The 25,019-nt window shown below is 36.6% G+C and overlaps 2 protein-coding genes, 1 long non-coding RNA gene and 3 pseudogenes across 3 annotated transcripts; 1 reads left to right on the forward strand and 5 right to left on the reverse strand.

Annotated features, from left to right (window-relative positions):
* Positions 1–383: 383 nt before the first annotated feature.
* Positions 384–1,874, forward strand: LOC137730691 (uncharacterized). The gene is made up of 4 exons (XR_015957998.1): positions 384–571; positions 682–782; positions 1,373–1,481; positions 1,565–1,874. It is a non-coding gene; the product is annotated as an uncharacterized LOC137730691 (long non-coding RNA).
* Positions 1,875–2,457: 583 nt separating this feature from the next.
* On the reverse strand, positions 2,458–3,962 carry LOC137731855 (polygalacturonase pseudogene; annotated as a pseudogene).
* On the reverse strand, positions 3,144–3,957 carry LOC148690041 (exopolygalacturonase pseudogene; annotated as a pseudogene).
* A 675-nt stretch (positions 3,963–4,637) lies between the features above and the next one.
* LOC137736103 (exopolygalacturonase pseudogene) lies at positions 4,638–5,858 on the reverse strand (annotated as a pseudogene).
* Positions 5,859–6,959: 1,101 nt separating this feature from the next.
* On the reverse strand, positions 6,960–8,161 carry LOC137731856 (large ribosomal subunit protein bL28c). The gene is made up of 2 exons (XM_068471098.2): positions 7,863–8,161; positions 6,960–7,292 (listed from the first exon to the last, which is right to left on the reverse strand). The coding sequence occupies exons 1-2, from the start codon at positions 8,092–8,094 to the stop codon at positions 7,060–7,062; spliced, it is 465 nt and encodes a 154-aa protein (XP_068327199.1). The 5' UTR covers positions 8,095–8,161; the 3' UTR covers positions 6,960–7,059.
* A 739-nt stretch (positions 8,162–8,900) lies between these two features.
* LOC137731827 (multiple organellar RNA editing factor 2, chloroplastic) lies at positions 8,901–11,663 on the reverse strand. The gene is made up of 4 exons (XM_068471059.2): positions 11,130–11,663; positions 10,714–10,811; positions 10,548–10,613; positions 8,901–9,307 (listed from the first exon to the last, which is right to left on the reverse strand). Exons 1-4 carry the CDS (start codon positions 11,561–11,563, stop codon positions 9,165–9,167), a joined length of 741 nt encoding a protein of 246 aa, XP_068327160.2. The 5' UTR covers positions 11,564–11,663; the 3' UTR covers positions 8,901–9,164.
* Between the last annotated feature and the right edge of the window lie 13,356 nt (positions 11,664–25,019).

The raw sequence follows: 25,019 nt of genomic DNA on the forward strand, positions 1-25,019 counted from the left end.
CGAGTGTTCACGGGAGACGGCTCGGCTAACGGTGGAGTTGCTTCGGACAGTTATATCGGCACAGAAGTTGCCATCACCTACAAACCCAGCAGCTGCTCTTATTGAGGCCATAAGAGGCGTTGGTCAGCGGCTTATTGCTGCTAATCCTGTTGGTATGCCTTTTTGTTTTAGGCATACACTTTTAGTTGTTCTACACAGCTTTGTGATTAATGTTCTGGGATTTTACCGTATTGATCGATTAGATATCAAAACGCTTCATGTAATTGTTATAGTATATCATACCAGGCTTTTGATTAACAAGATGTCTGCCTCCATCTTACAAGGACCTTTTGCTATTGGGAACATCGTGAGGCATATTTTCCATATTATTAGGGAAGAGGAGCTTTCACTTTGTTTTTATCCACTCAAGGCAGGCATAAAGATAGTGATGAGGGAGATGATAAACCATTCCTATGTATGTCGTTACTTCTCAAAGGCTTCTGCGTTCCCCTTCATTGGCTGATCTTCTTGGGACCAAAATCGCTGTGTTACCACTTACCAGCTTAAACGAATCATTAAATTCAGGGGAAAGGCAAGTTTGAGCAATCGCTGTAGTTTATATATAAGATCCAACACATAATTAAATCTTAGTTAGGCATTGTAAAATATATTTCTTTACTAAATGCCATATTTTCTTTGCAGCTGACAAAAGTTGTCACAGAAGCAGTTAATGACCTCATTGAAGATATAAAAACTTGCCATGAACAGATTGCGGATCTGATGGTGGAGCTTGTACATCGAAAGTAATTTTTTGTTTCACCCTGAACATGTTTTTTCACTACCGAGTTTCTTCAAACATTGAAACTATTTTCTATATTTTTTTTCAATTCATGCTCTTCTGGTTTCTCACGTGTAGTATGCACTTAGCGATGTTATTCTCTAGCTTTAAAACATTTTGATGCCATAACTCATGGAGATAATAAGTCTCAACTCTGATCATCATCCCCATATACTCAGTAGATAAGAATTTACGTGGAAAAATCCACACATGGTTGTTATATACTGTTGGTCTTACATCCATAACGAATTAGTTTGGCCGGAATGTTCTTAATTGGTAAATTTTTTCCTTAAATGTCTACCGAATGCACATGATAGATCAAGCCAAATAGGGGATATGGATTGGCTTTGCAGCAGTAACTCATAACCTGTGCTTCTTAATATTTTGAAGTGGAGATTTTTACTCCTCCTGGTTAAATGCATACTTAACATAGTAGTCTATGTACAGACATTAGACACACATCTTGTGATAAGCAATTGAACTTTGTGTATATGTGTTTATTATGAATATCTGATTTTCCATCCCGGCTTCATTACAACTGCATCTACTTTTCAGTGAGATGGTACTAACCTTAATTAGGTCAGTCGAGAACCGTGAAGAAGTTCCTATGTGCTGCAAAGAAGAAACGACCATTCCAGGTCTTTGTTGCTGAGGGTGCTCCAAAGTCTACTTGATCGTACCTACTTGTTGATTAATCGATCTTTCCCCTCTTTTGTTTTGATCTGTTGGTTACTTGGTTTTTCTTAGGTATCTGGTTCATGTTATTGTGAAAGAGTTGGCTGCAAAAGGTATACAAATTACAATGATTACCAATTCTTCAGTTTTTGCCATGATTTCACGAGTAAACATGGTAAATGTTCACTTTCCTTACTCTTTTTCTTTTGGGAAGTGTTATTGGCACTCCAAAATTCTCATTCTACACTCCTCACAAGTGTATTTTTCTTTCCTAATATAGAAGGTTTGGAGTGTAGAATAAGATTTTTGGAGTGCTAATAACAATTCCCTTTCTTTTACGCGAATTTTATGAATAATGTACCCTTATTTTTTTTAAACTTCGCGTACAGGTCATATTGGGGTTCATGCCATGATAGCCAATGGCGGTGTCATAGCTTCCGTTGGGACGAATATGGTTGCACTTGCTGCAAAAAAGCATGCTGTTCCATTTGTTGTGGTTGCTGGCACTCTAGGCATAATCAAATTTGAACACATTCACACAATGTTTGGGTAACATGTTCGTCTCCTTTTAATTTTTATTCCTTGATATATTTTTGTTTGTTTTGCGGTTGTGTCCACTGTATCCTAATACTCCAGAGGTTTTGGTGAATGATACGAGATGCCCTTCAGAACCCTTTATCTTTTGGGGAAATCTCCGATTTCATGGATTTTAGTATCGGCAGTGTAGCTCTTATTCTTAACGTTGTTAATCCTGCATTTGATTATGTGCCACCGGAGCTAGTCTCCTTCTTGTTACTGATATGTAAGACCGTGTTTTCCCATCACTATAAGCTTTCCGTTCAACATTCAATCAGCTTTATCTTCCATCTAGATGTTTTACCAAGATGTTTAGTTTGCTTTAGTTGTCCTTGTTTTTTGCAGGAAGGTACACATTGATCGGAGAAGTGAAACAGTAGAAGGAAAAGTCTAACTCATAAACTTCAAATTATATTTTTGGTGTGTTATCAAATTCAAAAGTGACTGGGACAGAAGGACGAATGCCCTGCTGTTGTTATAGGAGTGTCCGTAGGCTAAGAATAAGAAGTAGAAACTAATGCAATATCTTGACAGTGAAGAACCAGTGAATGTATTTTGTTCTTTAACACAAGCAATATATTTGGGAAGATCAATACATTTGTATTTTTCAGTTCTTATGACATATGCAGGTATATGGCCGAAAGAAAAATATATAACGGTAGTAGTACAAAATCAAAAAAGAGTAAAAGAATGAAACAATTTTCTAATTCTTTGATCAAGCAGATGTTGCACGCGCAAGAGCCTTAGGCACACGTGTAATGGTGGGCTTCACGTTTGAACATTGAGCGGTAAGAGGTCCTTTGTTTCCATTGTAGGTGAGATCGATGTCAACCAATTCCACATTCTCACACGGTATGCCACTGCTGCATACAATCTGAACTGCAAGTGGTGTTGCAGATGAGCCCTTAATGTTCTTGAAGCTGACATTGCTGATCTTAACTTTTGAAGGAACGTTCTGTTTACACTGGTTCCACGGGCAATACTGTTGGTCTATGAGGACAGGGTTGCTGACATTGACCATGATAATATCATCAAGGTGCATATCTGATGCAATACCATCCGAAGGGGAAGTAGGTCATGTTTTAATTCTCATGCCGTTGGATGTATTAGTCAAGGTGCAGTTCTTAACTCTGATTCCAACCACAGGTTCTTCATTCGGGTACCTTCCAAGACTTCCAACGCTTATCCCATGGCCTGGTCCACAAGTAACCCTAGTCACATTGATTTCTTTGTTTCCATCACCAATGGAAACACAGTCACCACCAGTCCCAATGTGTGTATCAGTAATGTTGATTCCAGTTGAACGCCCAATATGGATTCCATCAGTATTTATGCTCTCTCCAGGTGCTGTGACATTAACACGGTGGAATGTGACATTGTTACATCCCAAAATGTTGATGTGAAAATTCGTGCTGTCGAGGGAAGTTATGTCCTGAATTATGGAATTGGTAACGAAGTTGAACCTTATATTAATGGCAATAGGTTTGCAATCTTTGTTTATGTTGCAGTCATTTTGCTTCGAAACAAGTGCTCCTTGCCCATCAAAAGTTCCACCACCTGATACAGTGAGCATATTAATGTGCTCAAAACCAACCCAAGTATCCGGTTTGGTAAGTTTTCTGCCGTCTGCTGGAGCCTGCAATTTCCCTTGGACTTGAATCTCAATAGGAGTCTTGCAAGGACCTAAAACTTGCTTCTGTTAACATTTATGTCCCCCTCGGAACAACAACCTTTCTTGTCATTGGTGATGCGCACGCATCAGTCCAAGCCTGGGCTAAAGCCTGTGTGATATCAGAGCCGGGCTTCGCACCATATGTTGCACTTGTGACATCAAACACTCTGGCCTCAGCTAACAAAAACACTGCCAGGATATTCAATTTGCTAGCCATCTTAATTTTTCACTTGATTGTTTTCTTTTTGTTTGAAAGTTGATGAAACACCATGTGAGTTTCAGGTCAATTTATAGTCCTACCTGAAGGCAGAACAGAAAATATGTAACTAATTGCTAACTATTTTAAAAACCTGTCCCTAAGAAGATGCATTGTAGTTTAACTTTCTATCCTATAATTAGTAATTTGTTTAACATGAGAATATTAATCACTAACAACAACGCACCTGTCCACCCTAACATACATCAAATGCCAACAAGATTTCTTATAGCATTTCCGACCTGTTCAATCCCATTTTCGTCACTGAAATTTCGTTGGATTCAACCATTGCCATTAAATCTGTGTCTTTGTTACTGATATGATATGTATGATTATTCCTTTCTATCCCTTTATGTAGCATTCTTTTGAAGTTTCGTTACCATTTTCCCATCAGCATTTGTTCATATGAAGCCTTAAGATGTTTTCTCCGGTTTCTACAGAATAATACCCTTTATGCATTGCATTAACATACACTTGCACTTTCACTGTCACTCTGGGGTTTATTTCAGTTGCCCCCATTACACACACCCGGTCACAAACCAAGTGTCCACTGCTATGATGTCATTTATTTACTCAATTTATACAAAAGGAATACAAAGAGCACAACAATTTACGTCGAGAACATTAGTACTTTCTTCTTCTTAGATCAACGGAGGAGGCATCACAATGGATGTAGCGCAAGCAAGAGCGCTCATCAGGCCAGAAATTGTTGGCTTGACGTTCAAACATTGAGAGCTAAGAGTTCCTTTGGCTCCATTGTAGGTGAGATCAATGTCAGTCAACTCTACATTCTCACATTGCGAGCCACTGCTGCACACAATCTTGAGTGCAAGTGCAGTTGCAGATGAGCCCTTAATGTTCTTGAAGCTGACATTGCTGATCTTAACCTTTGACGGAGGCAAATTATCACACTTCTTATATGGGCAATAAAGTTGGTCTATGACAATAGGGTTACCCACATTAACCATGATAATATCCTCAAAGTGTATATCAGAGGCGGTGGTAGCCAAAGGAGAATTCGGCCATGTTTTGATGCGCACGCCATTCTGTGTGTTGATCAGGGTGCTGTTCTTGACTCTGATTCCAGCCAAAGATTCCTCATTGTTGTATCTTCCGAGACTTCCTATGCTTATGCCATGACCTGGACCACAAGTAACGTTGGTCAAGGTGATTTGGTTGCTGCCATCACCTATTGAAACACAGTTATCCCCAGTTCCAATGTTTGTGTGAGTAATGTTGATCCCTGTCGATTTCCCAATATGAATTCCATCCGTATTTTTGCTGTCTCCGGGTGCTGTTATGTGAACGTGTTGGAACGTAACATTGATGCACCTGAAAACATGGATGTGGAAGTTTTTGCTGTTAAGTGAACTTACGTCCTGAATTGTGGAATTCGTGACGAAGCTGAACCTCAGATTAACGGAACCAGCACAATTTTTGCTTTTGCTGCAGTTATTACGGCTCCAAGGAAGTGCTACTTGGCCATCAAAAGTTCCGCTACCTGATACGGTGATCATGTCAACGTGCTCGAAACCAACCCAAGTCTCATTAGTTGTGAGCTCGCTGTCCTTTTCTGGAGCCTGCAATGTTCCGTGCACTTGAAGCTCAATCGGAGCCTTGCAAGGACCTCGAAAACTTGCTCCTCTTAACTTGTATGTCCCCCTCGGAACAACAACTTTACTAGCGGACGGTGATGCACACGAGTCATTCCAAGCCTTGGCCAATGCAAACGTAATATCAGAGCCAGGCCTTGCACCATATTCTGCACTTGTCACATCAAAAACACTAGAATCGTGTTCGGACTCATGAGCTTTAGTTGTAGATGTTAACAATAACAACACAAACATTCCCAATACACACATTTTTTGACTAAATTTGATTGTTCGCTTTCTTAATTATTTTTCGTTTTTTCTGTTCCGATGGATGATGAAACTCCGTTTTGGTTTCGGGCCAATTTATAGTCGGATTCGAAGTCCCAATACCATCAACGTATCAACCAATGACTTGCTATTTATATACAAGTCCTAAAGGAGTTGCACAGCAGTTCAACTTCTGTGCCCTATAATTAGTAAGTTGTATAGCCTTAGAAGCATCCATCACCAACAAGAACTTGCTAAGTTGTTGATAATATGCTTTCCTCCTCAAAGACACCGAGTGCCAGTTGATAATTCCCGAGTTTCGGCCCATTAATGGTCGGACATTCCAGAAAATGAGGACCAAAACGATGAAATACAATATCGTAACAGAGTTCAGCAAGATCAGCAGGAAAGGAAGGCACGGAAATTGGCGATTCGTTGATTTCTTTCAAACAAAGAAAAACTTGTTCTTCAAATGTTTTTAGTCAATCACAAATTTCAGTTGCCTCAGAGCCGCCCTAACTAGTCATCACCTAACTTTTGTAATCATCCAACTAAAAAGTGCTTCATCTTAACAACTGCAATCATCCGGTACGGGCTTGCCGAGCCTTGTAGCGTGGGCCTTTAGCTAAGTGAATGTGACTTCAAATTTTTTCATAATATTTTCGGGATCTTTTTAATGAACATCCATTCCCGCATTTCTTGCTGTTATTATCTGAACATGGAGTAGTGCACGCCAAGTTTTCATGTCAAGCAAATTGAAAAGGTCTGTCGAGCTCTTACTGACAGACTAGAGCACAAAAATGCCTTTTATCACCCAAAGAATAGGGAAAATTACGTCGTACGACATACATCAGCTGTTTTAACCATTAGATGAGACGGGTTCACTTTTCTCTCTAGAGTACAGAATTATAACTAACGTTGGATCTGCAACGTATGATAGATAAAAAAAAAAACAAGGCGGTCTATATTTGCGGAAATATGCCTGCTCTGTTGTGACATTCCTTGTGCTTGAAGAAAATAATCGTCATAGACTGAATCGACCACACATACATCGGAGAGAGCTAAGAACTTGCTGGTTGCAGTAATGGAAACTAAAGCTCAAGATTGAAAAAATATTCGGGTAAAATAGAAACAAAAAGTAGTTTGATTAGAACTAGAGTGATCGGGCATGCCTTACAACAGAACAAGTGTACAAAACCAAGAATCATAACTTGCGAAGATCAATCCCGGCCTTCTTGGCAACGGCATCAATCCCGTTCTTCTCTATGGTCTTCAATGCTTTAGTCGACAAACGCAGTTTAAGAAAGCGCTTCCCAGCTTCCCACCAAACCCTCTTGTACTGTAGGTTCACAAACTGCAACTTCTTGGTCTTGTGGGCTGAGAAGGAAATCTTGTTTGCCCTGTTTGCTTTCTTCCCTGTGAAAGGACAAATTCTACCTGAAAAGGATGAACAAATCACAATGTAAATCAATTTTCACCATTCTAACGAAACTTAGTAAATTAAATAATGACCAATTGACCACGAGAGTTGAGAACAAATGCAATTACAAGGCGGATGCCATATCTTAGCAAATGCATTTGTACCCCTATATTCCCACTCCAAAAAAATTAACGAAATGAGCAGATTCGTGTTAGGCTAGTTGGCTCGAGTAGTGTGCCCGGCATTCACCCAAGTTCGAATCCAACTCCCCCGTAGATTACAGTAGCTTAGAATATCATCTCATAAAAAAAAAGGCGTACATTTTACATATAACAAAGTGATACATTTTTAAAGACAAATGGGTACATTATTAGTAAATGAAAAAATTTGTTGAGCTTCATTTTATCATCACATCAAATTTCCAAACATATAAAACAATTCTCTAATTCATTGTCTAATTGGGAAAAGCAGACTTTCCGAAAATGCACTTAAATTGCATAATTAGCAAAAATTAAAAGTGATTAACCAAAATTTCTAATAAACACATGAGCAGAGAAAACATGGGAGATGGAAGGTGAGAGATTTACGGGCAACGATGGGCTGAAGGGCGGGGAGGGAAGGAGTGGAGATACTGGGAAGCTGAGACGACATGTCGTAGGAGATTCTGACGCCGCTCAGCTGACTGGTAACGAACCCGACGTCGGAAACTGCCTCCGCCTTGAAAGGGTGCGGGAATCGCTTGGAAGCGTCGGCCCTGCGGAAGCACGGAGTTCGGGTGGTGCCGAAGAACACGGCGGTCGTTGCCGATGCTGCTGCCATTGCTGCTCTTCTCAGTGAAGAACTCTGGGAGCTCGGTTATCTCTTTGGTCTCTTATCTGTATTTTCTGAAAACGGATCAGGTTTTGGAGGGACATGGCCTAGCGTGGGCTGTGGCTATGATGGGCTTAATGTCTGGGCCTTCTATATGTTATTATTCCAACCTCCCGCTTTTCTTAATGTAAAAAATCACATTTATACCCAAAACAGTCGAAAAAATTTAAAGCTTCATTGTGCAATATGAAAAAATTGTAACTTGATAGCCATATTGAAAACCACCCAAACCCGAAGGGTGTGAGACACAAGTATCCCTATAACATAAGTAAACACTTATCACCCTGATTTTTTCATCTTTACACATTGGTCCCTCCGTTGGTTAAATTTTAGTAAGAGTTTAACTAACGACGTGACCAATAATAGCCTAGGGATTTGCATTTGTATGAGACGTTTATGAAATCTTTTACAAAAATGGACCAAATTGTCACACACCTAAACCACATGGGTGCAAAACGCGATTGTCCTCTCCTTTAGGGCTAAGAATTGAACTCTTACCCTAGATATGATGAGATTCAATTGCTCCCTTGCTGGACAAAGCCCAAGGCAGCAGCATTCTAGCTCAATTTTTTAGTGGAATCACCTTAATCTCCTTCTCTTCTCCAAAACACGGCAATATAAAGACCTGAAAGAGAACCCGGCTCGTACACCGGGCTCAAGAGGACGGTTGCCCTAGGAGAGGGCCTTGAGCCTCAAATTGAATCATCCAAAAAGCAGTCAAGAAAATGGCCTGAGGCCACTAACAAAGTCTCAAATCGCACAAAACTACTAATGTTGTTCAACTTATAGAATAGCTTATGGCCTTGAAGGTTCGGCTCGAGTTCAACATGAACTCAAGGGTTTAACAAGAGCGGATAATGATCAACAAATCCGCAGTTACAACTTCAATCGTTCAACTACTAAGCAAACTTTGGACTAATCGTGACCCAGATGAGCATAGGATTTTAGGCTCCACAAGCTTTCAGAAAGCTAGCTCCCATTTTCACCAAGATATTTACATAGCTAGCCTTCCATTTATTTCACCGGGCATTTTCCCTCCGGCGCACGTAACGGGTTCTATCATTGTACCTTGGTCTGTCCTGAGCTCTTGACGGCTGTGGCTCCACCCTCCTCTGCCTTTCAGGCGACCTTTGAACAATTTCTCCATTCACAAACAACTCAGCTGCATCAAAGAAAGTTACAATCATGAGTTACAAGAATAGGTTGCATTTAGAAGTTTGAAAATAATTGAGAGAGAATGAACAAATTTTAGAACAAGCATCCATTTCAAACAGCGGTGAACATGCAACAGTGGCAAACCATTTAGCAGGAGAACAGTATGCAATGCAGATATGTACATGCTTGTTTCTAAATAAAAAGTTATGCCTTTTTTTAACAAGGAATTTTGTATAATCTGAAAGAAATCAAAATAACAGCTCCGAAATAACACGAATGAATGAGAGAAAATGGAACCGCATAGGAGTTACAAGTCTGAGGTGAATGAACTATCACATGACAAATTCTAATCAAATGTATCGACTCCAATGATTCCGAAACACCACAACGTTCAAGAAGCAACAGAACAGGAATCATTATAAGTCCATTAGCATTCAAAGCTAGGCATTGCCAACTGAGGGCTATTAGCTTTGCCAAGATGGACTGCAAGTTACAGTGTCAGCAAGGTTGTCTTTTCAAGGATAAAGGTCATGAAATGTATCAACTCCAATGATTCCGAAACTCCACAACACTCAAGAAGCAACAGAACAGGATGAAGTGAATCATTATAAGTCCATTAGCATTCAAAGTTAGGCATCGCCAACTGAGGGCTACTAGCTTTGCCAAGATGGACTGGGAGTTAAACAAAAAGAAATATAAATGCTAACCAAACAAACTTCTAAAAACGATGTCTTTCCAATTTTTGAAAAATTAATGTTAGTCAATAACCAACATATCGGAGGCTGCAACTTCATAAACACAAACCCAAAGAAAGATGAATGGCATCAAAATTGCACGACACTAAAAAAATCTTATAGAATGTTTCATCTCCACGGATCTGCATTCCCGCATAGTATAAGAAGTACAGGAGAGTCAAGAGAGACATTTGATATAAGTCCATTAGGATTCAAAGTTAAATAATGCCTATATGGCCTATTTAACTTCTCCAAGATGGACAACGAATCTTGAAAAGAATGCGGGCGAACTGTAACCTATAGTAACCTATACAAATAAAAAAGGAAAACAGATAGTCTTCCATCATTCAATTGGATAGTTGAAAAAGTAAAACTACTGCTTTGAGCTCAAAACCGACACCATGTCTCTTCAAGCAACTTCTATGTTGAAAAATGTGGGTGCATGCGGATTAAAATTAGAACACACGAGATCTGAAATCACAGTGCTTAAACTTTAGATCCTTAAACACTTACCACCATAGTCTTTGTATTCAGGATCAACATAAGAATCCGGAAGAATAAAAAGAACACCGGGCAAGCCTGATAACAAGAAAAGAATCATAAACATGCATAAACAGTATGCATAATCTACTAATTATACTTAGAAATTATAACATAGCTGCAATTTAACAGCACAAACCTTCAAGCTTATTTGAGGTCTCCTCATCAATCTCACAACCAAAACCGAAATACCTCTCGCATGACACATTGTATATCTTCTTCTTTGCTTCTTCCTCACTGCCACGCCACACCAAGCAACAAAAGTCCACATCTTAAATATAATTATGTAAACCTAAACCCGAAGATGAAAACAAAATTCAACCATTGAATTGCAAACATATTTCTATTTGCCATTAAGTATACATATCTATCATCATCACGTCAAGAACAACCGCTAAGAATAAATAAGCTAAAATTCTCATAAAAAACAAAGAAGTCACTTAGGAAATACACTATAAATAAAATTCACATATATCAAAACGTGAATTTTCGTTTTCCAGTTATTTTTCATCATTTTCCCAGCAAAACCAAACAAGAAATCAAAGAATCCATTACCTCCCAACAACTTTAGCCAGGGTCTGAACATAGCAATCGATCATCTGCTGCTTTGTAGCACCCTCGCCACCGGGCTTATCCATGACGATGAGCCAGTGCTCGTAGTCACAGCCAGGAAATAGCGGTGCCATTTCAGTGGGTGGACGGTCGCTGAAGTTGGAACCTGAGTTAAGGGGCGAGTAAGAACCGCCAGAGCGGTTGACCCGGCAGCGGATCGGAGTGTAGCGGGTGGTGGCGGTAGGGAATCGGACGGCGTGGGAGAGAGGGGCGAGGGATCGACGGCCGAGCATGAGGGATGGGATGGAGGGAGGTTGGGTGAGTCTGGAAGTGGAGAAGAGGCGTTTGGGTATGAGGAGAGAGATTGTGGGGTGGCGAGCGGTTACCGTGGTGGTGGCGGCGGCCATGGCAATTGCTCGGACTAGGGTTTGAACCATTTTTGAGGGAGAGTGTGAGTGAGGAAATGAGACGATGGTTTGGGGTGGGGGATAAGTTTTTCTTTGAGAGTTTTATCAGGTCTTTTGGGTTGGGCCACTACAACTGGTATTGGGCTACTTTCTGGGCTTGAAATGTTCTTTTTTTCAAAATAAGGCCCTTTTCTCTATACAAAATGTCATCCAATTATTTCTGTACTGCATGCGGTCAAATAGTCACAAAATATAATCGTCCATACCAAAAAAATTCTCGAACTTCACTTATATATGGTACTTTGTAAACTTAACCTACTTTTTTCTTGGTTAAGAAGAAAACCTAAAGGGAAGTTAGTCCTAAATACTAGAAAAAAAAAGTGAACTGATTCCCATTCTTATATTTTAGTAAATGTGAAGAATTTAAGAATTAAAATAATTTTCATTTTCATTTCTTGAAAGTAAACATGCCTAAGAGCATTGAAATATATAAATGACTTTGAGAATTTAAGTAAACTTGGCATCCAAATCTTTTGATTCTCAATCTAAAGTCATCATCCCACATTAACAAATTATGTACTAATTCGTAATTGGAATTGAAGAAACTGAGAAAAACTAGTGAATTAAGGAAAATTGAAATTTACGACCAGTCAGAACAAGTCATCAACAATATATTAATGCTCAATATTCTTTTTTTTTTTTTTTTTTTTTTTTTTTTGTAGTTTCACACATGAAACTAACTGTATTTTTGCCACTTAGAACACCTAATTCTATCAAGGACAAAATGTTATCACATAGTCAGAGGGCGGCGTTGTCGTAGAGGGGAGAAAAAGGGGTCGGACCAGAAGGCAGAGGGCGGCGTTGTCGTAGAGGGGAGTGGCAGAGAGCTTGGTGATGTAGAATGCCTAGTTCTTAGGCGTAGCCCCAATTCATAGAAACTCACCCAAAATGCATCGTTTTGGTAGCTAAGGAGCGTTTAGGTTTTTGTTCCTCCAACAATCATAAACTGTTATCTCACAATGAGCTTCTCTCTCCTCCCCCTCTCTCTAAAAATGTGGCCTTTACAGCCTCTGCAACTTCGCCGACTCCTGCTCAGTTACCTCTCCACCTTCTTCATCATCGTCGTCTTCCCAAACACCCCAAACCCACATTCCATTTCTCCCCCAAAATCCCACCCATTTCCGCCATTCCCGACTTGCCATAGTCACCGGAACAAGCTCCCACTGTCTGTCTCTACCCTATTTCTTTCTCTCTAAACCTTTCTTTTCCTCCACCCCACCGACCCAAGATCCAGATCAGTCCGAATTAGCTCAGTCTCTCTCATCTAAGCTCCTACAGGATTCTAGCTCCGACCCCCTCTCCGTAACCCAACGCCTCCAATTGAGCTTCTCCCACATCACCCCGACAGCTCCCCTGGTCCTTAACATACTCAATCAGTCCCCCGAGGGCCAGCCGTACGGTTTTAGGGTTTAACCGGTGGCTTAAGCCCAGCACGGGCTTGGCTTAGAGAAAAGGAAGAAGAGAAAGTTCGGAGAAATGGAAGAAAATAACGGAAGAATGGATGAAAAATTAAAAAATTTAACAATAGGGTGCAAATTGACTAATTATGAGAGTTGAGTGGGAGAATTGACCAAAATTAAAGTTGAGGGGGGAAATTGACCATTCCTTACAAGTTCATGAGGTAAATTGATGAATACCTTTATCAAAATAATACATTTCTTATAACTACGATCATGAATTTCTTTATCTTTAAATTATGCAAATGCCAACACAAATTAAAGATCAACTCGAATATAAATTACAGACAAGAAATATATAAAAATAAACAAGAGTGTGCACAAAAAAAAAAAAAAAACAAAAAGCAAAAAACAAAAATCAAAAACAAAAACAAAAAAAAAAAAAGTCTACAAAAATCATATCTCAAAAATATAAACAAGTCCTAAATTGTATACACGAATTTCCTTATAACAGAATCCATACAAAGCCTTTTATGGCCATTATATTATCATTTAAAATCAATAAATAGATTTATAAAAATAAATAAAGGCCGGTAGAAATAGAAAATGAGTGTCTAAATCATTTCTCCAAAACCATCATCGCTTTACCAAATATCAAATAGATGAAAAGGACAACATAAACAAATCCCAACCAAGAAAAGGAAAAATTGAATAAGCAGGAATTGATATATATATATATATATATATATATATATATATATGCATATGTATAGTTCTTGATAGAAATCAGGTAATTCACAGGATCGGAAGCTGATGTCGCTTAAACTATCGATCACAGTATGATGTGAAAGATATGAACAAAAAGTGAATATTGAATTGAATTGAATGAATCTGACAGAAAGAGATTTGACAAATTTATAGAGATGGAAGTAACCTTTCTGGAGGAGTTTAACTAACGGGGGAAGTTATAACTTTTTACGTTGAAATATAACTGTTCATATCCTTTTAGAATTAATTAATTATATTATTTTCTTTATTAATTAATTAACTTATTTCACTACAATAATATGTATATTAGTACACCAATGTTATGGTGTACCTTCACATATGATTACACATATTGTGAAAACCATGTTATCATAATCATATTCCAACATCTCCCACTTGATTATGATAACATAAATGGTTTCCTATTTTGATATGTTTCTTAAGAGTATTACTCATTAACAAATTGAATGTAACATCAGATATGTGGCTTCTTTACCTGGTGCGCACCATTCCACTTTATCTGATAACATTTTACTCTTTAATAAAATGGCATCATATCCAAGTAACTAGGAAAAATAATCCATTCCTGGTTACAAATGATGACTTAGTCCTGCACTATACGCCACAGTGTTATATGAATTATTTCTTGAAGCTTATCACGGATTTTACTTTCAAGACAATTTATTATAACATGGTTACCTCGCTAGTGCCCTCTATCTTTAACCGGCCAAGTAATAAAGAACCAGATAGAGTCGCATCTAATTGTCCATATTCCAGGCGTCCCTAAAACTATACAACGATGCCCGCTGCACGTCTCACAATACAACACATCTAGATGTTTTGCAAACCCATTGTAGTCACATGCTCTCTGAATTTTTCTAGAGACAATCCCTTGGTCATCGGATTGGCCACCATCTCTTCGGAGGGTATGTAGTCGACCTTTACCTCTCCTTTCTCCATTATATCTTGTATATAGTGATATTTAATATCAATGCGATTTCCTTTGGAACTATTTGCTCCACTTTTATCAGAAAAATGGCGAACTTATTATCACAAAACACATTGACGTGCTCCTTAGGTATACCTATATTTAAATTATCGATAAATCATTTAGCCCATACTGCAGTACTTACCGCTGTGTTACAAGATATATATTTTGCTTCCATAGTAGGCTTTGCAACACAACCTTGTTTTTTACTTAACCAAGAAACAGCCGTTCCACCAAACAAGACAATGTTACCACTTGTTGACTTACTGTCATCCAAGTCACCTGCGAAATTTGCATCACAATAACAAACTAAATCCAGATCATTTAATCCGAAACAAAGTTTCATACCTTGGGTGCCTTTTAGATATCTAATAATTCTCTTTATTGCCATCCAATGATCCTTTCCGAGGTTGGATTGATATCTATTTACCAATCCAACTGCATGATATATGTCAGGTCTTGTGCTAGTCACAGCATACATTAAACTTCCAACTACTTGGGCATACAGAACATTTTGCATATCAATGATGTCTTGCTTCTGTACCAGGACACATATTTTTAGAAAGCATCATTCCTCTACAAATAGGTGTACTAACTGGCTTGCAATCTTGCATAATAAATCTTTTAAATATTTTATCCAGATAATTTTGTTGATCCAAATATAGCGTTTTGGCATCTCTATCCCTAGTAATTTTAATTCCTAGAACATAAAATGCTTCTCCAATATCTTTCATTTCAAATTTGGATCTCAGATATGACTTAGTCTTTTCAATCATATCTATAGAGTTACCTGTAAGTAAGATGTAATCTACATATAGTGACAACAAATAGAAATTATCTTGGCACCTCCAAGAGTAAACACAATGATCCAATGGATTTATTTTGTAGCCCATTTCCATAATGGCTTGGTGGAACTTTAAATACCATTGTCTTAATTTATAGACTTTGTTTTCATGTCCTTTGACATGATATCCTTCCGGTCAAATCATATAGATGTCTTCCTTCAAATCTCCATTCAAGAATGTTGTTTTGACATCTAACTGATGAAGTTCTAAATCCATTCTAGCAACAATTGCCATAAGAATACGAATGGATGTAAACTTCGCAACTGGAGAGTAAGTGTCCACAAAATCTATATAGGGTTTATGAGTATAACCCTTAGCTACAAGTCGAGCCTTAAACTTATCCAAGGTACCATCTGATTTGTATTTCTTACAAAATACCCACTTACAACCAATGGGCTTTCTTCCATTAGGTAAATCAACCAATTCCCAAACTTCATTTTTCTTTATGGAATCTAGTTCTTCATTCATTGCTTGTTGCCATTGTTTAGACTCAAAACTATCCATTGCTTATTTATAATTCCTTGGATCTAGATCTCCACTAAATGACCTACCTCTTCAAGATTGAAAACAAAATGATCTTTCAATCTTCTAGATGGTTCCTTTTTTCTTTTACTCCCACTGATTTGATTAGTTCTCCCACTATTTATATCTTCCATGATAATATCATGATCATCATCCATGTGTGTGTCATTATTGACATTGTTATGGTCACCCATGTTTACGTCTCCCACTTGATCATTGTCAATGTCATGATCATGAGACAAGTCTAAATCAAGATGGAAATTTTGATCATCCGCATGAAAATTTTCTTCTCCCAAATATTCCAATTCTTGTATGGGATTAATCAAATAATTAGTTTCAATAAAAGTAGCATCTCTATTTTCGATCAATCCTTTCTCAAGATAATAAAACATATATCCGTTACTATTATCAGGATATCCTATAAATTTACATTCCAAAGTTTTTGCTTGTAATTTATTTCGCAATGGCTTTGGAATGAGGACATGCGCTTTACAACCCCAAACTTTTAAGTTTGATAAATCAGGTTTTCGCCCAGGCCATAATTCATATAGAGTCAGTGGCTTTGCCTTTGTATGAACTTTATTCAATATATATGCTGCAGTAGCCAAAGCATCACCCAAAAAAATGTAGAGGTAAGTGATGAGTAGATTTTATATTATATATTTAACCCTATTCTTAGTATATTTTGGTTAATATTTTGGAAGAATTTTGATACTTTGAGTTGTATTTTTGATATAGGACTTTCGACTTCCTCTGGAGCAAAACATGACCAAATAGACGAATTTTGGAATAATTCCAGTTGGAGGACGTTCGTGAGTCACTTGGCTTGATCGTATCAAAATATCAGATTTTTCTACTAAGCGATGATTTTCTGGCAATAGAATAAATGAGCAGTGCAAGATGCTATAAAGTGACATTTTTGGGCTTAAATTGCGTTTTTGAAGTCCAAGATGACCTCGGATGAGTTTGTGGCCCTTTGGAGATGTGTTCAGAACGTCCCGATCTTCAAAACAAGCTATTATGGGCCGGATTTGGAGGAGATTTGAGGTTAAAACGTGGCTGGACAGTTTCTGTGCATATTCTCGTAGCTTAATTAAGACTCTATTTTCTAAGTTATTTTATTATTATTTAGTTTCCTAGTTGGAATAAGAGACCTATGTCTTAAGGTTTGTGCAAGGGTTTAGCAAATATATTGCTTTGCCATTCTTAGTCTTTTCTACGCTTTCTTTTATGCAACTTTGGAGATAGAGAATAATTCCTAGGGTTCTTAGAGATTTTCTACTTTAAGGTGTTTTCATTCCTTTTCTTCTTAATAATATTTTTTTTGATTTTTATTATGAGTATGTATAACTAATTCCTTTGCTAGGGTTAGGTCATGAACCTTAGTATGAATATGTAATTTTATTAATTTTCTTATTAATGGATGCATGCTTGTTTTGAATTATTAATCACCGCGATTAAAATTATCTATATATTTTAATGATTGATCGCCATTATTATATTTAGACAAATAATTTGATGCAATTTCTGTTGTAACATCATCCTGAAATTGAGGAGGGCTTCTTGTGATTAGTAATTGTAAGTTCACTTAAGGCGAACATCACGCTCTTAAGGGTTGCATGGTTTTTTAAAAGGTTTTCACAAAGCTTAATGAGTCTTGCATGTTTATATTTGATCTGAACATCACAGACGGGTTGCATGTTAGATATACATTTTTGCTTGAACATCACGAGGAAAATATGTATTAGGAAAACCTAACCTTCAAAGCATGTATGTAGAAATTCATAAGTAATTGGTAAAATTGCATAGGATTGTTAAGGGAATGGCGGAACCCTAGGCTTTTACAAATTGATTTTCTTTAAATTGTAATTAAATTCATTATTATTCTTCTTTATGTGATACTATTTTGTTGTTGTGCATAAGGCATAGTATAATTATGCCTTATACCATTCTCTTTGCAGAAACATCAAAGGCTTCAAATTCTCCACCTCTATCACTATTAAGGTATTTATGGATCTTCCTAATTGGTTCTCTACTTCTGCCTTAAACTCTTTAAATTTGTCTAAGGCTTCTTTTTTATGTTGCAAGAAGTAGACATGTCCATAACGGGAAAAATCATTGATGAAAGTCACAAAATATTTCATTCCTCTATGGGTTTTAGTTCTCATTGGTCCACATAAATCTGTATGCACTATCTCAAGTAAATTTGTAGAAGTCCAATGCTGAGAAAATGATTTTCTAGTCATTTTCCCTTTAATACATGATTCACATGTATCAAAAACATGTGCATTTATTTGAGGCAATATTTCATTTTTACTCATGCGTATCATTTTATTTTTATTTATGTGACCTAAACGTAAATGCCATAAATATGACAAATTTTGAAAAGTAGAGACAAAGGCATACTCGGAAGAAATACTTTTATTAATACAAACTGAGTACATATCATCAACTCTTATTCCCCTTACATAAATATAACCCTTTTTCTCAATAGTGACAGCACCATTCATGAATCTTGTCTCAAAACCTTTCCTTTCTAGGATAGAGACAGAGACAAGATTCCTCCTTATATTTGGTACAAGCAAAACATTTTTATGCACAATGGTAGATTTACTATTGTTGATCTTGCAATCTCCTTCACCTAAAACATCAACATAAGTATTGTTACCCAAGTAGAGGCGATGTTCTCCTAGTGCTTTCTCATTGAAATTGATGAAGCAACTTTTGTCCTTGCATACATGACGAGTTGCTCCTGAGTCTATCCACCATTGTTCTTGATCTTCATCAATAAGTGCTTCGAAGACAGTCAAATTCAATTCTTTGGGATTTTTGTTGTTCTTGCATTGTTTTGGGCACTTATACCTATAATGACCAATCTCTCCACAATTGTAACATGCACTCTCCTTTCCTTTAAACTTGTTCTACTTGCGGTGTCCAAACTTTTTGAAGTTTGGGCGCTTGTTACTACTATGTGGCTTGTGCATGTGTTGCTTGTTTTTTTAGAGAATCTTCCGCTATGAGGAGGTTGGCTCTGCCTTGTCCATTTTCCTTTTTCCTATAATTTTTACGGACTTCTTCAATAGCCAACATTGCAAGCTTTGTGTTCATCGTTAATTTAACTTGACCATAAGTCATGGAAGTAACTACATTTTCCCAAGAATTTGGGAGGCTACCAAGAAGAACACTAACTTGCATTTTATCAGAAACTGGATGGCCAACATTGGCTAAGTCTTTTGCCATTTCTTCCATTTTAGTAATATGATCGACCATAGAATCAGTTTCCTCCATTTTTGTCCCATTGTATTTCTCAAGCAATAACTGAATGTACGTTTGAGATTTAGGGCCGTACTTCTTTTCAAGTACATCCATGATTTCTTTGGCCGAATCATATTCTTTATAGAGAGGTATTAATTTATCTTCCATGTAATTGAGGATTATGGCCTTATCCAACTCATTATCTTCCACCCATTTATTATAAGGAAAACTAATGAAAATGGCTTGAAAACTTTGAGTTTTAACGATAAGGGCAAAATAAAGGGTAAAGTGAATAGTACCAGGTTTGACTTTTTAGTGTAAAAATGTGGTTTTTCATTAGAGTGAACAATACCGCTGGCTTTTCGTTAAAACTCCCCTTATTATAAACTCGAAAGGGCCCAAGGGGTCTCTCTTCCTTGATAGTATACAAAGTCTTGTTATGGGTTAAAAGATAAGTGATCATTCTCTTCCATATTCGATAATTAACATTATTCAACCTCTCCATTTTAAAAACTTCGGATTTGGAAGATTTAGTTGCCATAGCTCAGAAAATTACAAAACAAACACAATACTTAATACAAACTTAAATACAAATACACATACTACTAGTGTACTTTTAATTGTTATAAACCACAAATACTAACTACTAGTGTACTTTTAATTATTAAAAGCCACAAATACTAAATGTTCTTAATAAATTAAAGACTAAATAACAAAATAAAATGAAAATGGAGACTTATTTATTTTTAGGAGCAGATACCACAAGCACTCACATATGCTTTGTCCAATTAGTGAAAGACGAGTACTTGTTCAAGCAATCACGTCGATAAAAGGCTTGTGGATTTCTTGCTTGTCTACTTAGCCAGGTGTGATCAACTCTTTCTCTATTTTCGTGCACAAAAGTAGCCTCTTCTCATCTAGTGGATTCTCTTTCAATTCTTAGTGGTCTTGGTCCCCTTAAATTTCTTGCAGTTGAAATTTCTCTTTGTGTCAAATTAGAATATATAAAACCGTAATGAGTATTATATTGATCCAAATGATATAGCACTCTAACTCTTGGATCCCTAAAATTAAATCTTTGCTTCCACTTTTGATCTTTGTGACTGTTATTCAAAGTATTCTACAAATCAACCTTATGAGTAAAATTATTAGAGTAAACAGGATTAATAAAACCTGAGTTTGAATTGGGTTGCAGGTGGCCTTTCGAATTTAGCCTACTTGAAGATGACCCCACCTGAAAGGACCTGCGAATTGGACTTTTTGATATACAACACTCTTTATTATTGTCTTCTGGTCCTTCACGTGCCCTATCACAGTGCTCATAATTAAAAGAAAATCTCTTATTTCTTTGAACCAAAGAATGCTGAATAATGGAGAAGTTCCTTTCTTGACTTTGAGTTTGTGATGGACACCACTTTGCCTTTTCACATACACTATCAAATTGTTTCCCACGTGAAGACTCCCCAAAAGCAAGTTCTCTTTTGAATGCACTGTCAAATTGTTCAGAACCACAAAATTCCTTGTATTTTATTTGTTTCCCACGTGAAGCCTCTCCAAAAGCAAGTTCTCCTTTTGTATTTTCAAAATGATTCACTTCATCTTTATTTTCGAAGTAGTTCTTCTGGGAAAAAAACAGGTGCCTCTCTCTGCTGTCTGTGGAAAAACTTCGTTCTGCAACCCGGTGGATAATCTCGAACAGCAGAGACAATTTTTCTTGGAGGATAACGGTGTTGTCAGCGTGGTTTATTACCACGAGAGCACGAGACCACGGCTGGAGGACGTGACCACAGTGGGAGAACACGACCACGCTATTCAATATTATGAGTCGATGGGGTGCCGTGACGAGTCCACAGTGGAAGGCGAGACCACGGATAACAACTGGGCAAATTGTTTTGATTCATGAAAAACCTGGCTCTGATGCCAATGATAGAAATCGGGTAATTCACAGGATTGGAAACTGATGTCGCTTAGACTATCGATCATAATATGATGTGAAGACAGAGAATGAATATTGAATTAAATTGAATGAATCTGACAGAAAGAGATTTGACGAAAATATAGAGATGGAAGTAACCTTTCTGGAGGAGTTGTATTCTTCAGAGGAAGTTATATTATTTTCTTTATTAATTAATTAACTTATGTAACTACAATTATATGTATATTAGTACACCAATGTTATGGTGTACCTTCATATATGATTACATATATTATGAAAACCATGTTATCATAATCATATTCCAACAGTTCTTTCCTAAGAGGAAGACGGTGACCAATAGAAGAGAGAACAAGGCTTGAGATCTCATGGTTGAATGCTCTGATTGCTGCTTAATTTCCGATGAATTGGAATGTAGCGAGTGAATACAAACCCAAGAGGTGTGGTGGTATATATAAAGCTAATTGGCTGTAAAGATTAAAGAGAAAGAACAAGAAAAAATGGAAAGTGCATGAGCTGCTTAGCCATAATAAATTGATACATGCCATTGGTAATATCGTCTCCAATTAAATTATTAAATTACTCGGATTCATCATTCACGTACTCACATAAAAAAAAAAAAATGGTGGATTCACTAATTAAATTTCTTGATTTGTTTTATTTTAATTAAATCTTTAACTTTGTGGTAATTACAACTAAGTGGGCTCTGGCAGGGATTATGACCAAAGTTATCCCAATATAAAGTTCTAATGCAAAAAAGAATCTTACCACAAAAAAAAAAAAAAAAAAAAAATGAAAAGAACAATTAATCTTGGTTATAAAAATAAATAAGGAAAATGGAACCATTGACCAAGGAGGATGAATTGAGGAAAGTCAAATTTACATAAAATTCTTTGATCACAAAAAACTGATAGTTTTTTTTTTAGAGATGTTTAAGTTTCATAGTCTGCTAGTAATGTTAATTTCAATTGAAATTTATATTTAACTTCAATTGAAATTTATATTTAACTTCAATTGAAATTTATGTTCGCGTATCACAAACAAGTAGCTTACTTGTTGCACATTTTTGAGCCAAAAAAAACAATGAAGTCGGCCTAGGCCTTATGGACCGAGGTCGAATAAGCTTTCAATGTTTAATGTTGGCCTAATTTATCCGTTTAATGTTGTTTAAGTTTCATTAACTTTCTGGAGTAGTCCTAGGCTCGAGATTGTGTTGTTATCTGTTTATTTGGTATTGTGACATATTTTATTAAATATTCTCGAAATTAAGATATGTTTACTCAATTAAATTTGAAAGGACAAAGTAGATTAGAAACTAAACAGTACTACTTGTGAATTAGCAAACATCAAGTTGAAAGATCACGATCTTGATGCATGGATTATCAATTTCTTTCAAAAGCAATGGACCCATTAACCCATTGATTAAGCAGCAACCAGTCTTAAAATGATAAATCAACAATTGGGATTATGGGATGAGGGTCCTAGTGATTTGAAATTGAGAAGGACAACGCAGCTAATTAATCACGGAATTGTGGCTTTTGTTTTGCTTTCTGATGCTAATTGATGACTTGCTTGCAGTTTAGTTTAACTAATTTTAATTTTAATCATTTACACAACTTAGACAATCATTTAAAGATCACAATTTAATTGAAATGCGTCAACTTAATTGAAATGCAACAACTTAAAATATTAAAGACTACAATAATTAATAATGATCTTCATCCGTAAGAGTATAGTCACATGTTGAAAACAACTCCCGTCAGACCATAATTTCTCTCTTTTTTCCCTTAAAAATGTGTCTTTCTCATTGGAGTCATACTCGTGTACTAGCCATGTTCTTCTGATCCATCTCTTTTTGTGTTTATTTTGCTCGTTTTCGTGTCTTTGCTTCTTTTCTTCCAAGGTAATGACATTTTATTCAGCTATTAATCGCAATGAGGCTACAATTTCCTCTCAAAAGTCTAACTCCTCATTTTCCTACCTTTTTTCCTTGCCTTGTTTCGTCTCATAGCCCTAGGCATCGAAAATTAACTTGGATACTGATTTTCTTCAATGACAAGAGGTCTTAATCCCCAACTACATTAGTGGAAACATTTCCAAGCATTGGTGTATGACCAAATGTTCTTGAGGTGGATCTTGAAATATCACCCATCCTTTACAATTTCCTAACAATCATGATAAGTAAAAGGATTTTTTTTTTTCTTCAGGTCGTCCATATACAATAGCTCTGCTTGGCGTTGCCAAAAAAATATAATTACAAAAATTAAAGGATTAATTTATGAAATTAAGTTAAATGTAATTAATTATTTAAAAGAACTTGTGAAAACAATTACTTAGTCGTACTAGCTTGTCTCCTTTCAGCCTTTGTCAAGGCTTAATTTCATTTGTTCAACCTCGGTTAAAGTTTTTTTTTTCCAATGGGAAAAACAATTCACCTGGTTTCTTGGGTTTGACGGAGAGGTGCCTTCATAAAACTCATAGTATTTTTTGGACGTACTAGTCCAAAGGCCTTCACTTGATTGACAAATACCCTTGACATTATCTTTAGAGACCTATCTATAGGCCTTGCAAAGAGCTTCATTTTCTTTTGCGGTCAAACTTCTTTGGTTGAAGATGTAGCCATTTGAAAAAAATAATGAAAAGTGAAAATTTATATTATTGGAAGAGGTAAGAGAGGTGTGTATATGAAAAGAATGTTTTGAGGTGAATAGAATGTGAAAAAATAGAATAAAATGAGGTAAAATAGTATGTAAAGGTGAAAAGAATATGAGAGATTGATGGTGTAAAAATGGGATAGGTATTTTGCATGAAAAAAATTAGTTTTATTATTATTTTTTTTTTAAATTTCGTTTGCCAGATGACGTTAGCACGCTGGTTTACCTATCTGTACCATTGGATGCCTTCAAATCCAACCATTGGATTTGTACCATTACTAAAGTTTGGCAGCTGGGCCCATGAAACGGGCTGGAAGGGTGGCTGAAGTTAGCCAGCCCGATGGCCTTTTTGCTATTAGTTGGCTTGTGAGCTCCGCAGATTTCTAGCCGAGACCTTCATCGGAGTTTTGATTTTTTGACAAATCATGTCATTTTTTTGGATTTTGAATTTTAGCTTTTTTTATTGAAGATGATCTTAAAAAGAAAATAAGAAGACCAAAAAGAAATTTAAATAGAAGATGAATGCCTAATATATAAAGAGGAGGATTCTCTCATCTCCTAATTTTTTTCCCTTCCCTCCCTTTCTATTTAAATGATTACGGTTTAATCACATTAACATCTTATATTGATTTTTTATAGAAAAAATAAAATAAAAAAAATAATATGTGAAAGAAGAGAAGGAAAATGATGTGAATAGGAGGAGAAGATGATCCTACTCCTAACCGTACACACCAAATAGCCATTCCAATTTCAACAAAAAAAATAGAAATAAAAATTAGTCATTCCAATTCTCTTAAAAAATCTCATTTAACATTTCTTACCATATATTTTTCTTTCTTAATATAAAAAATTTGAAGTGTTAAATAATATTTTTGAAATGCTAATAATAATTCATTTTTTAGAAAATAATTAAAAAAAAAAGAAGAGGATGAGATTCTTCCATTCGTCCGCCGTCACGTCCATCCCCACCATCCCCCGACCCATCCCTTCACCTCTCTCTCTCTCTCTCTCTCCCTTTTTTATTTCTTCTGCGCCTGGAAAAGAAAGAAGAGGATGAGATTCTT

The sequence above is a fragment of the Pyrus communis genome, chromosome 16 (genome assembly GCF_041283825.1).
Source record: "Pyrus communis isolate YQ-2024b chromosome 16, ASM4128382v1, whole genome shotgun sequence".
Lineage (NCBI taxonomy): Eukaryota > Viridiplantae > Streptophyta > Magnoliopsida > Rosales > Rosaceae > Pyrus > Pyrus communis.